Below are 16,219 nucleotides of genomic sequence, written 5' to 3'. Positions count from 1 at the left end.
CTTTGTGAATATGTTGCTGACAGGTCGTGAAAACTCCGAGTTGCTTATTTTGCTGATGTTTTCGCAGCCTCACCTGCTGATGCATCTGTGCCATTTTGTGATGGTCTCCACCACTGCTGTCATTTGCTCCAATAGCAAAGATTTGGGAGAAAAAGCTATTGAATATTCTTCTTTCCTCTCCTTATGGCAGCTAACATGACTGCTGATATCGAAATGGTGATTAAAGCCACAAGTTGAGGCATTGTCCACAAAGCCGAGCATCCCCGCTCCTTGGACAATTTGTTCCGATATCAACTGGACCCTCTGGATTTTGCATCTCCAGGATGTTGTTTTCATGCAAATAAATGAATTTGCCAACAACAACCCACAAACCTCCTTATGGCAACGACTACTGTTGTAGGGCAGCGCACAGAACCAGGCAGATGTTTCTGGAAGTCACCACAGTTTTCTTTTGCAGCCTCTCCACGTGGTTTGCCCGGAGCAGTACACGCAACCACCGCCCACCCAGGCTCACCGCACGGACCTGATGATAGACTGCCAGCCCCCGCCCATGTCCTACCGCCGAGCAGAGGTCCTGACGCTTCCCTACAAGCGGCGCTACGAGAAAATCGAAATCATGCCAGAAGTGAGTAAAATAAAGTGGGGAAAATGAGGCGGCTTCTGGCTCGTGTGGCCAAATTCAAGCTACTGCTCTCAGTAGCCCCTTTGATTTGAGATATCTTGTGGCTGTGACTTGATGTTGACTGTGATCATGTAAAACGTTTTCTATCAAATGGAGGGTTAAGAAAGAAGTATTTCTGAGAGAGAGTTTCACTGTGTAAACTAATGGGAATGTGGGCAAACAAAAAGTATGGTCAGGTTAATTGTCGTTTGCAGGGATGTATCAGATCATAGAATCATAGTATGTCCTGAGCTGGATCTCAAAATACAGAATAAAGGGCAAACTCTGCTAGGCATCTGTGAGACAAGCCAGTCACTTTCAGTTTAAATAGGAGTAAGTTTGAATTAGTGGCCCAGGGCCATGAAAAGGATCCAGAGAATCTGGGATTTAGTAGCCAGGAGTCGTCTTTCTCCTTTCCCAAGTGTATCTGCTATGAGAAATACCCTTTCAGCTGAGCAGCAGTATTCAGTCATATGTTAAAGGCATAGCAGTGAAATGGCTCATTTGTATTACAACAGTTTCAATAAATGGTTAATTCCTAATTAATACAGGCTGCTGAAGTCCAGCAGGTTAATGGGTTGCTTCCAGCCATCTATAATGTGGGCTACTTATGCCTGCAACACCTATTAATAATTTATTAACCCCATAAATCAAATATAAATGTACCCGTAATACAAACCGTGACCCATATGCTAACAGGCATGATCTTAAAGTATTTTTTGGACAATCCAATCAGCACAAATGTGCCCTTGGATCAAAGGTGACAGTGGCTTTTTACGAGGAGGTGTTACTGCACTTTGGAAACTGTTGAATGTCTGAGTGTACATTTAATCAGAAGGTAGAGGGAGTAATTGCCCTTAGTTAAGCCCAACGTGAAGTACAGAGCTGGTACCCATGTAACAAAATCCCTCAGCCAGCCCACAATAGCCATTCCTACCAGTTTGTGTGTCTGCTTGGTGCATCGGTTCTGTTTGGAGCCTACCCAGCCCATTGCTTAGAGACAAGGAGGGGTTTTTAATTAGAAAATATAATTGGATGCAACTCCATCATGACACGTGTATTTAATTGTTTCGGAAATGTGCATATTTATTGGATCCTTTTAAACCTAAGACTAGTAAAACGTGGCTTCTGTTCACCAGCATGACCAAAACAAACCTCACGTTCAGAATGCAGAGAACCAGCACACGGCTTCCCTGTTATTTAGATGGCACTGAAGCTTTGGGTTTTGCCCTAAACCGTGAGGGTGTCAGTGGGCTTGTCCCTTGTGTCAGCCTGGGAAGAAAGTGGATACCAGCTTTCCCTGCAAAGAGAATGCAGATTAGCACACATGCTACAGATGAATATTCACCAGCCCTCATACATTTGGAAGTTCCTGCCAAGAAGTTCCTGCTCAAGAAACCGCGTGGATTCAACCTCATTGTCTGTCACCAGTGTGAAAATGCTCTTCATTTCTCAAACCCACATCTCCAGGGGTTTTCAGGTGCTATCACTGAAGCCAATGGATTCTTCCTGTGCTTCCAAAAACAGTGCACAGAAATAAGAGCGCTTCCCAAAACTACTGAGGGGTTGGAAGGAGGATGCGCTGTAGACAACGTGTTATTCACCAACCTGGGAATGAGTATCAAAGAAGCACGTGGAAAAGGAGATCTGGTTTCTATTGCATTCACTTTAACCTGGAGAGTTGGAGCAGAAAGCTGCACAGACAAGAATACCAACAGAAATAGCCCTTTTTCTTTCCTCTAACAAATAACATCAAATTATACTCACACGGGAGTTCTAATTTCCAAGCTAGCCGTGCTCAGGGAGTAGGAGCATCTTATGATTTTCCATGTCCAGGTATTCTCCCTGCTTCCAAAGCTGCACTTTCCAACTTGTTGCAAAAACGTGTGTTCATCACATCACCACGTGAGGCTGGTTTTTACTTCCAACTTGACCTGCAGGGTGGTGATAAGGATGGTACGTTGTCTCCCATCCTCTCTGACTTTGGTCTTTGAGCCTTTGCAGCGTAGCTGATAAATGTAATCCCTCCTCTGTGTAACCACTCACAACAGTTAATCCCAAAGGATCATTGTCCCGTTTTGCAGGGGGATCACTAGGATGTTGGTTTGGAGAAGCAGATGCCAACGACCTGGTGGTTTCATGCAGGGTTTACACAGTGGTGGCAAAAAATAATGGGATCTTCCCCTTCTGCTGGGTGGGTTGTGCAAGACAGGATTGTAAATACAACAGATGAGGCTCCCTGGTGGAGAGTATTGGCTGCTTCATGTCCCTCTTTCAGTAGTTTCATCCAGAAAGACTCTTTAATGGTGCCTGAATATACAGGAATCTCTGCACTACAAGGAAAGGTCATTTGTTGCATGTGGGTACCACCATCTCTGGGGTTTGGTTAAGCCTCAAGAGGCAATTGGAAAGGGTATTTTATAGCTCCTAGCAAACCTTGCAATGGCTTCTTATGTGTCAAAACCTTGTTAGGCAAAAATGGAATGATGAAATCCACCCTGGCAAATAAATAGTAATTGCTAAATCTGCTCCAGGGAGAGGACTTGAGTCTAAAGTAGCTAAAAGTTCCATAAAAGAACGTCTGCTTCAATGAAGTCCTGATCAGGGCCTTCTCCTAACAGCCACAGCCCTTTCTCAGCAATGAACCTTCTGTCTGGGTTCTTAAAGCTTTTGCAAACCAAACAGCTGGCTGAGCCTGGTTTCAGTGGATACAGAGTGCCGGTGCGATAATGTGACATTTCCTTTCCATGTGATAACGTGAAATTTCCTTTCCAAAACTGTCTCGGTGGTTCATTCTGGCCTGTCAGACTAATGCAAATTTAGTGATACCGCTGGAGCTTGTCTACATTTCAATCACTTCACCAAAGAGCAAAGTCAGGTCAAGCCGGACTGTTGTATGTTAATGAGATTTACACTCAGAGCAGCCTTTGTTTAGAGAGAGATTTCAACAGTCCCAAAGCACCGGGCTGGAATGACTCTCCGAGGTATTGTGGAAACCTTTACGCTTTAACTCATTTGTTCTTCTCAGCATCTGCCTTTCACTTTAAAAAGTAATAGGCTTCTTCCTGGAAATTGGTTAGGCATTGTCTGTTCACGGGAGAACGACGGGAGAATGGAAAACATCTTCTGGAGCAAACAGATAAATTAAACACTAGTGTCTGAGCAAATAATGTGCCTCCAGTTTAATTACAGCTGAACAATGATGCGGATCACTTATTTCAGCAGCAGCCTGACTTGAGCGATACTCTGTCTGCAAGTTCTTCAGGACACGGGCCAGTATAGGAGAGTGTGAGCGTGCAAAGCACAGCCTGACATGAGGTGAAATTATAAGGAACTCTTGCAGGGGATAATTAAGAAAAAAAGCCACGTGGTGGCCCATTGTAATTCTGTACCTTTCAATCTACCCTCCCCTTCTCCTGCCTTGACTTCTCTTTCCACGCAGGATCTTGCCAACTCCTTTGTGAGAGAAAGGGAGGCTGTCGAGGGTTTTCATTGCGGGGTGACAATAAACCCGTGGCAGATGTATTGTTAACCCCCTCTCCCCACTTCCCACTCAGGACAGGCGATCGGGAGGGAAAGGAGGACAGAGAGAAGCGAGTTGGGAAAATTAAACATGTTTTACTAATGCTACTGATAAAATAGAGAAAATAATACAAAATATACAAAACCAGTCTTGAAAGTCCCGGCAACTGCTCTGGCACCCAAAGTCCTGGACTGGACTCTGCAGCCAATGGAACTGGATTCAGTCTCTCACTGGCCCCGGTTTGCAGGGACGACTCGCAAGGTCCTCTCCTAATGTCGCCATGAGGAAAAGGGACGAGATCCTCATGATCTCCTACTTTTATATGAATTATCCCGTGAATGGGATGTTATACTCCGTTGGTCAGTTTTTGGTCCCCTGTTTCTCGTTGCCCCTCTGGCGAGATGTGCATCCATCCTTATCAATGACCTCGCATTCCATTGCTGTGTTCACCAGAACATGGATCTGGTTCTCTAGGAAAACGCAGCTAATCTGAAAGCTTTAGCTGACAGGCACATTCACTAAAAGAGAAACTTGGTTTTAACAAAACCAGGACGGAGGCAAAACATGGCTTTCACCTTGCCTCTCCAACCTCCTCCCATATTTCAGTTTCATTTCTGTCTTATTTCTAACCCTTGATTCATTTTGCTGGCCCCATATTATCCAATCTCCCGATCTCTCCATTCCTTTTCCCCGGCCTGTTCCCCCTTGTATGAAGATGCCGTAGCCTCACTTACCATAAAGTAAATGAAATAAAACCATCCTGCTTTGCTTCTGTTACAATCAGCTCCGAGCTCACTGAACGAGGGGGGAACGAGGTGAGCGGAGGGATGGAGGATGAGGCAGGGGCACACGATCTTAAAATCTTTGGGTTTCTCTAATAACAGGGAGAAGATATTTTCCTGTCACATACAAATTGCATCCTCTTTAGGGGATAGGATCTGGGTGGGAATCTCTTTGTACCTGCCAAGCTCCAAGGCTCTAAGCAATCATTTCCACCTAGAAATGGCAATGCCCTCATGGGTTACATGGCCAGAACCCAACTGCGGTGAGTAATAGTGTTTATAACGTGCCTCAAAAAATGGAAGGCACCAGCTTCACATTGTGAAGCCTTTTGCCGCTGCTGTTCCCACTAGAATGCTGTTCAAACCCCCACTGTCTCTGATGGCGAGAAAAATCCCGATTTCCAGCCCATGCGTTTCGTGGCTGGTCTGCACATGCTTATTCTTAACATCATGTTTTAGCATAAATAGATTTTCCCTTTTTTTGGTGTTTTCCCTGCGGTGTTGATGTAGAATAATCAAATTCTCCTTTTAGCTTTCTTTTTGCCAGGCTAAACAAGCCAAGTTATTTACCTTCCTCTTCCAAGACAGCTTATCCTGCCCTAATCAATGTATCTGTGGGAAAATAACGGAATATTGGCGAGGAGAATGGTAAAGATGCCCAAGTGACCTGCAGCTAAGGTGTAGAAAAACACATATATATAATACTAATTGTTATTTAGCCTTGTGTGTTGGACAAGTAGATAATGTCGGTCTGTGATGGACTTAGAGGCATCCTATGGAACCTGCTTGAGATTCCAGCCCCGCAATGGGAAAGATCAAAGCACGGTGATAAGATATGTCTATGGGCATCTTTGAAATCTCTGAAACACAGGTGAAAACAGCAGGTTTGGTGACTCTCTAGCAAATAAATACATTTGCTCTTCGCATTTCATGCGTGGTTTTGTGGTTGTTCCTGCATCCTGCCTGTGTCAGCTCACACAGTGTCTTAGTTGAACTTAAGTTACCCATGATTTACAAGTCGTTCAGATGAGATCTTGCTGGGGCAAATATAATAGCAATAGCTCTGCTAGATTTACCTGATATTTCCTGGAGTTGCATTTGGCTTTTCATGGCCATGTCACATTCGTGACTCTCGGTTCTCATGAGATGGACTAATAAACCTGAACCCTTCACCTCTGTCATTTCCAGCGGCTGCCAGCTCACAGCAGAATTTCTCAGTGTTAGCTCAGTCCCTGGCCTTGTATTTCATGCTATTGAATTTCATCTTGTTTTTCTTCCTCCGGTTCTGGAGGTCATCTAGTTCTTCACCTGAGTTTTCTTTCTATTAAACCTCCCTCTACAAACTGCAGTGCGGCCTTCTGAACACTCTTTGTTCTGCACCGAGGTCATTAATAAAAATTGTGAGGGTGTAAGCTTGAGACTGACCCTTGAGGAGTTGCAGCACCAGCTCCGTGCTTGTCTGAGGATATTTTTGCTTTAACCAGCTTTTTCCCCGCCTCAGGACTGCTGTAGAAATCCACAGTTGGTCATTTCCCATGTGGTACCTTCCTCGTGTTCCCTTCATGAAGCGCAGACAGTGGCTGCCCCAATTCCCTCAGCTTAGCAGAGAGCGCCGTTGTGTTAGTTGCACGTGATCCACTTCTGATGATTTAAGTTTACCTTCCATTTATTTTATTATTGCAGCATAGCAGCGTGAATAATGGACACTTCAGTAGGATTTCTGAGCTATGAGCGTTGCACAAGCACCGAACAAAACTGACCCCTGCCCCAAGGAACATATTACAACTTCATTATGTCTTTATTTTTTCCAAGGATTTGCAATGTGTTGAGTTCATGATGGGTCTGTCCTGCCCAGTGGTTTCACAGCTCTATTTCATGTCTTTGATTTCTGTGGTTTGACCCATTGTTGCAGCTCTGGCTCCTTCCCCTTCTACACAGTTTGCAGATCTGGAAAAAAGACACTTAATGCTGATGTAAAAGCCCAGCTGTGTCCCTTTCTAAATACACATGCTATAGTCTAGTGTACGCATCAGTGAATTTCAGACCTTAAAAGTTAAGGGGATTTTAATTACTGACCTGATGGCTTTCACCGGGAAAATCCCCCATAGGACCAAAACCATGTGTGCTAAAATTCTGGCCATTTCCCCATTTTATTCACCGATCATCCAGCCTCATTTTATTTTTTTACTAATAGGATTTTCAGATCCCATCTTCAGTCATTGTTCAGATTGCCAACAAGAGGATTTTTGGCTGCTGACTGCTCATGACCTTAAGTTTAGGACCATTGCCCATGGTAAAGGCCTTAGTAGAGACTTCAGAATAACCAAGCCTGTGTGCATTGTGCTGTATAAACAACTGTACTTCGGCCAGCCGTGGTGTTTGGGCTCACATAGTATGTGTCTTATCTCATTTTGTTGAAGTACAATCCTACCTGACAGATTTACATACAATATCACAGCATATTTGGGATTGGAAGGGACCTCAAAAGATCATCTAGTCCAGTCCCCCTGCTGGAGCAGGAACGCCCAGGTGAGGTCGCACAGGAACATGTCCAGGCGGGTTGGAATGTCTGCAGAGAAGAAGACTCCACAACCTCCCTGGGCAGCCTGGGCCAGGCTCTGCCACCCTCACTGAGAAGAAGTTTCTTCTCAAATTTAAGTGGAACCTCTTGTGTTCCAGCTTGATCCCATTGCCCCTTGTCCTATCATTGTTTGCCACCGAGAAGAGCCTGGCTCCATCCTCATGGCACTCACCCTTTATATATTTATAAACATTAATAAGGTCACCCCTCAGTCTCCTCTTCTCCAAACTAAAGAGACCCAGCTCCCTCAGCTTTTCTTAGTAAGGGAGATGCTCCACTCCCTTAATCATCTTTGTTGCCCTACGCTGGACCCTCTCCAGCAGTTCCCTGTCCTGCTGGAACTGAGGGGCCCAGAACTGGACACAATATTCCAGATGTGGTCTCACCGGGGTGGAGTAGAGGGGAAGGAGAACCTCTCTCGATCTACTGACCACCCCCTTCTAACCCACCCCAGGTACCATTGGCCTTCCTGGCCACAAGGGCCCAGTGCTGGCTCATGGTCATCCTGTTGTCCACCAGGATCCCCAGGTCCCTTCCCCCTACACTGCTCTCTAATATGTAATTTCCCAACCTACACTGGAACCTGGGGTTGTTCCTGCCCAGATGCAGGACTCTACACTTTCCCTTATTAAATTTCATCAGTTTGTGTCTTTACTCTGTGAAAACATAGGTGGAAGCTCAGATCACAGGAGCAGAACTGCAGCACTGCCTCTTCTCTCCCTCAACCGTGACAACATTCACATCAGCACTTCCAGGCTACTGAGAGTAAATAACTCTTTTTGTTGGTGGTCTGTATTTTAAACTTTCCTTAAGAGGAGGAATTGAAAAAACCCGAGATACACAGAACATGTAACACACGCAGGTTTGTCTTAAGGCAGCCCAAGCGCTCCTGGGGACTGATTAACACAACACTGGTGCTCAGTGCCATGCGGCTCTGCTTTTGCGACTCCCTCGTGCCAGCGTGTGGGATTAGACTCGTGATAATGACTGGAAGGAAAAACGTTTATTCTTGCATCGTCGGGGGCTTCTCAGTCTTGCAGACAAAGCCTTAGCGAGATCCAGCAGCAGAAAGCTGGACAAATTCAACCTTGAAATAAGACACGGTTTCCTAGCTGCAAGGAAAATTAAAGTTTTGAGGGGAAATGCTGGAGTTGCTGTTGCTTGGAGTACAGACAAGGTTTGCTATCTCTCTGAAAAGGGTTTTTTAACCCGGTGTTTTGGAAGAGTTCTGTGCTGCGTGTGTGCAGGAGGTCAGTGGAAAGGAGCAGAGCGGTGGGTGAGTTACTGGATGTGATTAAATGACCTTTTTGGTTTAGGTCAGTGAACTTCTATAATAAAAGCGTTGGCCACAACTTGAAGAGGGCTGTGAGATGAAGCAAGATCTTAGGAAGAATAGAAGTGAACATCTGCCTTGCTGTCTTTTTGACTTAGTAATTAAAGTGTTGCCGTTTACCAGCGGTGTGGTTAAAACCCATGTAAATGTTAATATCAAAGTATTTCAGCGGCAGAAGAGGACTTGAATTCTAAGCGACTCTTCGTTTTTTAAGGACCTTTCTCTTTACAGTGTTTGTCATTTTGCCATATATTCTTCATTACAGCCCATTTTGTATTGATCCTCCTCTGGATGCTGGTGGGAATGGAAAGTGCTTTTGACCCTGCAAAGTGCTGCCAGCATTACAATTTTTGGGTGCTGGGGAAATCTGGAGCAGTGATTAGCGTTGTATTTTCGTTCTCTTAACCTTCAACAACACACTGTAAAGGCTGTATTCAAATTGACTGCTTTCAAGATCTTGAACAGAGGCCCAGAGGGAGAGCAACGTGGATTGCTTCATGAAATTTTGATTTCTAAGATTCGCCAAGTCTGAATATGCACAAAATTTAGTGGATTTGAATGCAGTGCAATCATTTATCCACCTGTTTTATTTCAAGGAGATGCTCTCAAAATGTTCCTGCAACTTTCATAGTGGTAGGAAAGGTTTTCAGAAGAAGGAGCTGAACGTTGCTGCCACTGAAACCAACAGAAGAACCTCAGTGCTTTGATGGCAAAAGGATTAAGCCGGTAGCGAGTTGCTTTCTGAAGTAAGTCAACTTCTGTAGCTTCTGTATTCATGAGGTTTAGAGCTTTGCGGTAATAGTGATCACCTCTGTAATCCTAATTTACAGCAGACCAGAGTATTTGGCAGTAAGGTATTTGTGCCTGATGTTTCTTGAGAAGTGGCAGGGTCCGGTTGTGCTCCATCCCTCTCCTGGTTTAGATCCTGTTGAAAATTCACTAAATGGCCTTTGCTGAGCGATTTAATCTACTTTTTCCTCAGGTGCTTTATCTCCAAAGTGGAAATATACTCTGTTTTTCTGAAATTTGTTCCATTTCTCTTTGTACTTTCCATCCATGGGAGCACCTGGGAAGCTGGTGTTGTCTTGCTGGTGGGACAACGATGGCAGCTGGTTCTCCGGAGCTCTGCTCCATGGAAGTGCTACTGTCAGTGATGGCTGAACCTTCAAAAATGCTCCTTCACCTGGAGGTTAAGCTCTTCTTAATATCTGGCTCCAACTGGAGGTATTTGAGGATGAAAGGGAATGAAGTTCAGGTGAAGATCATCCCGTAGAGGCTTTTTGTATTAATACGTGAGATGGGGCGATGGTCTGAGTGCGTGGATGGTACAAACGTTGGGAAAAACAGCCAAGTAGATTCTGTTCCATCGGGTCTTCACAGCTGGAAAATTCTTCCTTGCAGTGGTATAACACATGAGCAATCTTACCCGGTTTTGTTTTATGAGGTGCCTGCAGGGTTTTCCCACAGACACAGAGCGTGCTTTGACTTCATAGAATCACAGAACCGTTTTGTTTGGAAGAAACAGAACAAGACAGGACCACACAACATCCCGTGTCCAGTGCATTGTCACCTCGAACTCCCTAGAAGGTAAAAAAGGAATACCTTTCTGTGCTCACAAGCCGTGTTTTCTGCATCATTCCCTTGGAAATACATCTGGAAGAGCTGCTTCCCAGCCGGCCGACTTCTGCAAGCCTCACTGCCCACCCCACGTTCACTGCCAGCACCCTCAATGCTGAGCATCTCGGGAGGCTGCCACTCCATTCAAAGCTGGAGCCAAGACTAAATGTTATTTTCCTTCAGAAAAGAGTGATATAAAAGGCAGTGGAAGGGTTTCAATGCAGCATTGTAAGGAAAAATTTCAAACCAGTCAACAGAGCCATTGGGTTCTTAAGGACAAACCCTTTGCTTCCAGCCTGAATGCCACAGTGCTAAGGAACTGAAACTGGCTTGGATTTTTCATTGTCCATCGACATAACAAACATAATAAACAAAGCTGAATTAGTTTATGAGTTTTACTAATCAAAACATTAAAAACATGGTCAATGTCTTTTTAAACAAGGTTTCTCTTTAACTGTTATATTTTGTGTGACTTGCCTTGGTTTCTGATAAAGGTGTGAAAATCAGTATCTAAGAGCTGGCAGGAGGTTTAACAGGTAAGAGAAGTGCTCTGTCATTGTATCAGTGGGTTTGAGTTTACAGTTCATTAGTCCATGTTTTAAAATACCACGCTGCCAATTTAAGTCACAGCTGGATTCATACAAATTTTGAGATGATCACTTGCTGAACAAAATCCTTCTTTTGCTTTAGCTTGCAGATTCGCTCGTGCCCTTGGAGATTAAGCCGGGTATTTCCTTAGCAACAGTTTCTGCCGTGTTGCATACTAAAGACAACAAGCATGTGCTGCAGGTACGGTATCATGGGAAAGGGAGAAAAATATCCTTACACCGGCTCTCCTGCCATCTGGGAGCCCAGCTGTTCTCATGAGGCAACCTCTCCAACCGCTCTTCCCCCCCGGAGTGGAGTCCTCATCAGATGCTTTGTCCTGGAATGTAGGAGTGAGGAATTACACTTAGAGCAGAGAGTGGGATGCAAATAAATCTCACTCCCCTTTTGTTGTTGGCCGTGTGCCTGGCTAAGATAAAAGGGGAGGTGAGATTATTCGTGAAGAGAGCCTACAAATCACACAGCCCTCTGTGTAACCCAGACACAAGGAGCAGCACCCGCCGGGCTCTTATGGGCTCAGAATGGAGGGTCAGAGGTGACCTACAACATGAGCCATGTGAAGGGCCTGTCCTCCTCAGTTTGTCCTGCCCCCCAGGAAGCAGATTCTACATCCTTGTGCGAAGTAGCAGTGTCTGCTTTCTTCTTACCGCCTCCTTTAGGCTGGCACTGCAATTAATGCTCTGCAGAGAGAGATGATGTCTGGGGGACCTGCGAAGCACTCGGGAAGAGGGCCCAGTATGGTAATGGCTTTAATGTAGGGACATAAAGATCGATTAAGGATTTATATCAGAGCACAGCAGACACGCTGTCTTACTTTTTCTAGGTCAATTCCCTAGAAACACCAGGCAACACTGAACAAATCAAAATACTAACATGCAGTTGGTCTGAGGCTGCGTTTCCCTCTGTTTTGTTAGTTTACTGCCTTTTCTACTCTGATTCCTGATGCCAAATAAGCTCAGACCTAGGCTTAAAATGCCAGAGCCCTCACAAATGCCCGGAGATAAGTCAGCGTGGTTGTATCTGTTGGAATTGTCTGAGCTTGGGACCCACCACGACTGTTTCACGCACAAGTAACGTGAGACACGCACATACACCCACTGACTTCAGGGAAAACTGTGGGGTTGGTAAAGTGACTCAGGTGCATCGCTGCTGAACTGGAGCCCGAGCAGGCGGCATTTCTCTCCCAAGGGTCAAAAACACCCGTCGCTGTTGAAGGAAACACGGGGACATCACAGCAGCAGGTTCAGGTGCAGTGCTACGTGGTGGGAAAGACACAGCGTAGAGAGGAGCCCAGTCTGTCAGCTGGGGGCGTGGGGGCCACGAGACTCTGGGGTTGCTGCAGGCGAATTCCCCGTGTGTTGTGCAGACACATCCCTGGCAAACGGTCCTGCCAAGAGTTCGGAGAAATTTCCCCCAGCACCTTTTTCCCAGGGATCGAGTTGTTTTGTTCACTGGGAAAGACGAATGCTGACTCTTCCCCAACCTAACTAACTCGGCACAGGACTTGTTTTACACGATAATTTCCTCATGGTTATTTTCTGGGGATCTGATTTCCATCTCCATTAAATGGAATGCTCTTTCAGAAGCACTGTTACCCCCATACCTTGCGTGCACTTGCAGCGATGCACAGGTTGGCAGAGTTTCCTGAAGCAGCACAAAATTATACCCAGATCACGCTTTTTCAGGCACTGCAGCACCTCTCATGTTGTCTGTATGCAGGTTCTTCCTGAAGACTCGCTTCTCTGAGGGCAGCGAGGAATAAATTACCCATTTTTTTCATTCCCCAAGTAGTTACTTGCCCTGAATTTGCCTGTTTCCCAACCCGAGCATGATTTTCAAGGCGTTGGCTTCTTTAAGGCATGATTCCTAGAAAATATTGCAGAGTATTGAATACTAGAATAAAAAGCTTCAGTCTTAAGTCAGACAGAAATTTGAGCAGAACTGAATTTACAGAAATTTTAGGATGACGGAGATTTGAACTACAACTGCTCATTTATTTCTAGAAGCGGTGGCCTGTGTGTGCGGAGGTGCCATGGGGCGCTAGGCTGGGTTTCTCCTCTCCCTTTCAACACCGCAATATTTCCCCTTAGTCACTGAAAACCAAATCAGTATTCCTTTCCTATTTGATGTGCTTGTTATTCCGACTAAATTACAATAAGCTGATGTGATTCATGTCATTGCTGTGCATCTCCTCATCCATTAGCTCCCTCCAAAACCTCCGCAACCTCCCGCCAGCAAGAAGAGAAAGCGAGTGAGTGATGATGTGCCGGAGTGCAAACCCTTGAAGCCGTTGCTGAGCGGCTCCATTCCTGTGGACCAGTTTGTGCAGACGCTCGAGAAGGTGAGAAGCCTGTAGTGGTTCAAGCCCATTTCTCCCCATCTCAGAAACACGCTGCTTTGCTAGCAGAGTTGGAAAATCATTTTAGTGTGGCTGGAAGTGAGGGCAATGAGCTGGCAAAGCACTTTGGGGAATGTGGGAATGGAAGCGGAGATTTTGGGGTCACTCTGGGTACTTGACTTTCCCCTGTGTAACTTCTGGATTCATCAGCTGATTTCCAATGAATTTGAACAGTGGGGAGGAGGACTCAGAAGTATTTAAGTTCCTACAAGTTTTGTGAAGATGAGGTGACCGAATAATGAATTATACGGCTGATGGACCTGGAGGGTCCTGGAGAACAGGAGCTGAGGGGAGACCTTCTGATCTCTGACCTGCCTGAAAGGAGCTTGGAGCCAGGAGGGTTGGGCTCTGCTCCCCAGGAACAAGCGCCAGGAGCAGAGGAAACGGCCTCAAGTTGCGCCAGGGGAGGTTGAGGTTGGATGTGGGGAACAATTTCTTCCCCAAAGAGCTGTGGGGCATTGGAACAGGCTGCCCAGGGCAGTGCTGGAGTCACCAGCCCTGGAGGGCTGGACAGATGGACATGAGGTTCTCAGGGACACGGGGCAGGGACAGGGGTGGGTGAACAGTTGGATTCGATGACCTTGAGCGTCTTTTCCAGCCAAAACGATTCCACGATTCTAAGAGGTCCTGACAGTGTCTCTGCTGCTGGAGAACTCCCTGCGCAGCTGCAGGACGGGCGGCTCGGTGGCTGAACTTGCAGGCAGTTGGTTACTGCTCCACGGAGCCCAGTTCTCACCTGTGTGAATCCTTGGAGAAAATCAGCAGGAAAAAGGGCAGGATTGTCCCTGAGGAAGTTTGCCCTGGGGTTCAGTAGCTCTCCACTCTCATCTTCTTTGAGGCCGTAATGTCACTGGATGGACGTTTCAGTAGTTAAAGGAGCCATTTGTCCTGTTTGTCTCTCAAGATTTTGCAATTACAGTGACCTGGTGTGGTGGAAGATGTTGACTTGAGCCTCTCTCTGTTCTGTAGTTTATCCATCTGTGTAATGAGGGCCGTATTTATCTTAACCTGTGCGTGTTTCCTCTGCAAAACCCAAAGATATCTGGAATGGCACCCTGTATTTTGTAGCTGTTCTCCCCTGTGCCCTGGGCTCATCTCCACCCGTTTTCCTGAGCTGTAGTAACATCTCTCTCATTTCCTCCCTCCCCAACTGCACCTCTAGCATGGGTTCAGTGACGTGAAGGTGGAGGACACAGCCAAGGGCCATATCGTCCTCCTGCAGGAAGCAGAAACCCTCATTCAGATCGAGGAGGACTCCACGCACATCATCTGCGACAACGACGAACCCCTGAGGGTGAAGCTGCGCGACCTGGTGCTCAAATTCCTGCAGAAATTTTAGCTCCTGGACATGGTGCTGCTCTGCAAGGATTCACCCCAGAGCCCCTGAGCTAAAACATCTCCAGAGCATCACCCCAAGGAGAATTTCCTGATTCTAAGAGACCAGAAACCCCCTTCCCTTCATGGAGAAGCAAGGAAGTATTTTTAATATCTATCTATTTTTAATTTTTTTAACTGGTTTTGGACAACTTTGGAGAGGATTCCTGTTCTGTAAGATTGGGAGTTGGAATCTTAGAGGAGATATGAACTGCAGAGTAAATGAATAGAGTGTATATTTCCAAGGTCAGGGTGAAATTGCGTCCAGCCGCAGATGTTTCTGTGTGACCCTCAGCATTGTATCCCTGAGAAAACTCCAAGAATATTGAAACAGTGGCCGCAGATATTAAGATGTTGTTTTTCTTCCCAGTTACCAGACCGAATTTCCTCTCTGTCCTCCATTTACATATGTGTGTGTTTCACTGGCGCGAAGAGGAATGAGAAAGCTGGGAAGGCAAAGATTATAAAAGATCCAAAGAGAAGAAGAGGGCTGTGCTGGACATGCAGCAGCTTGGAGGCAACGTGGGCCATTCCCTGCAAAAACAAAGGGATTTTATAGCTTCAGCAATGCAAAGGGTTTGTTGACGCTGCACCCTCACCCATTATGACCAGGTTTGTCCACCCAGCTCTGGGCTCTTCACTGAGACACTCAATAAACTGTTTTATCCTGGTTCCCCCATGGTCAGTGGAGGAATTATCTCAGGAAGGTACTTTCAGAAGTGGATAAAGCAGGTAAACCCCCAGTGTTCATGAAAAACCTTTGGGATTTAAGTGCCTCTTGTTTCTACCTTCCAAAAACCTGTTTGTTCACCTCTCACTATCCCAAACCCTGATTGAAATACTGACCCATTTATACAAAGCCATCGGTACTGCAGACCCGGGCAGGCTTTTCACTCCCCAAACCATAGATTTGGGGCCTACACTTAGTTAATAGTATTGCTTTTAAAAGCAACCAATTTCTCAGATTTACTGCTGTTCGGTTTTTATTGGGTTGGTTTGTATTTATTTGGTGTTAAAAATAAAAAGCATAGCAAGCCTGCCAAGGAGGAGGCGCATTGTGTGGTTTATAAAAGCATCTGCATGCTTATTCCACATCCGCCTGTGCGTGTATATACACATTTGTAAAATATAACTGCTCCTTCAGTTTATAGCTCGGGGGAGATTAAGGCAGCGGAGGAACAGCTCTGTAATAAAAACTATTTGCTATTGCAGTTTCCACATCACATTCTGTGCGCATTAAGGATTCCTGTTCGATTGGATGTACACACTCCAGCATCCATACCCTTTGCTTTGTGTCTGTGTCATGGGCGTGAGAGAAATGGTACCATTAATGTGATAAAAAAC

General features: G+C 45.7%; 1 protein-coding gene across 2 annotated transcripts in view; it reads left to right on the top strand.

The window, feature by feature from the left end:
- INTS9 (integrator complex subunit 9) overlaps positions 1-15,906 on the top strand; it is a 72,787-nt gene extending 56,881 nt beyond the window's left edge. For both annotated transcript variants that reach the window (XM_080342186.1, XM_080342187.1), the window contains exons 14-17: positions 458-625; positions 11,188-11,286; positions 13,307-13,444; positions 14,664-15,906. In XM_080342186.1, the coding sequence (XP_080198312.1) occupies positions 458-625; positions 11,188-11,286; positions 13,307-13,444; positions 14,664-14,840 (582 nt within the window). In that variant the 3' untranslated portion in view covers positions 14,841-15,906. The remainder of the gene's footprint in view (positions 1-457; positions 626-11,187; positions 11,287-13,306; positions 13,445-14,663) is intronic.
- The last annotated feature ends 313 nt before the right edge of the window (positions 15,907-16,219 follow it).

The sequence above is a fragment of the Nesoenas mayeri genome, assembly GCF_963082525.1.
Source record: "Nesoenas mayeri genome assembly, chromosome: 3".
Lineage (NCBI taxonomy): Eukaryota > Metazoa > Chordata > Aves > Columbiformes > Columbidae > Nesoenas > Nesoenas mayeri.
The sequence above is the reverse complement of the archived record's forward strand: the minus strand, read 5'-3'. Positions and strand labels throughout refer to the sequence as shown.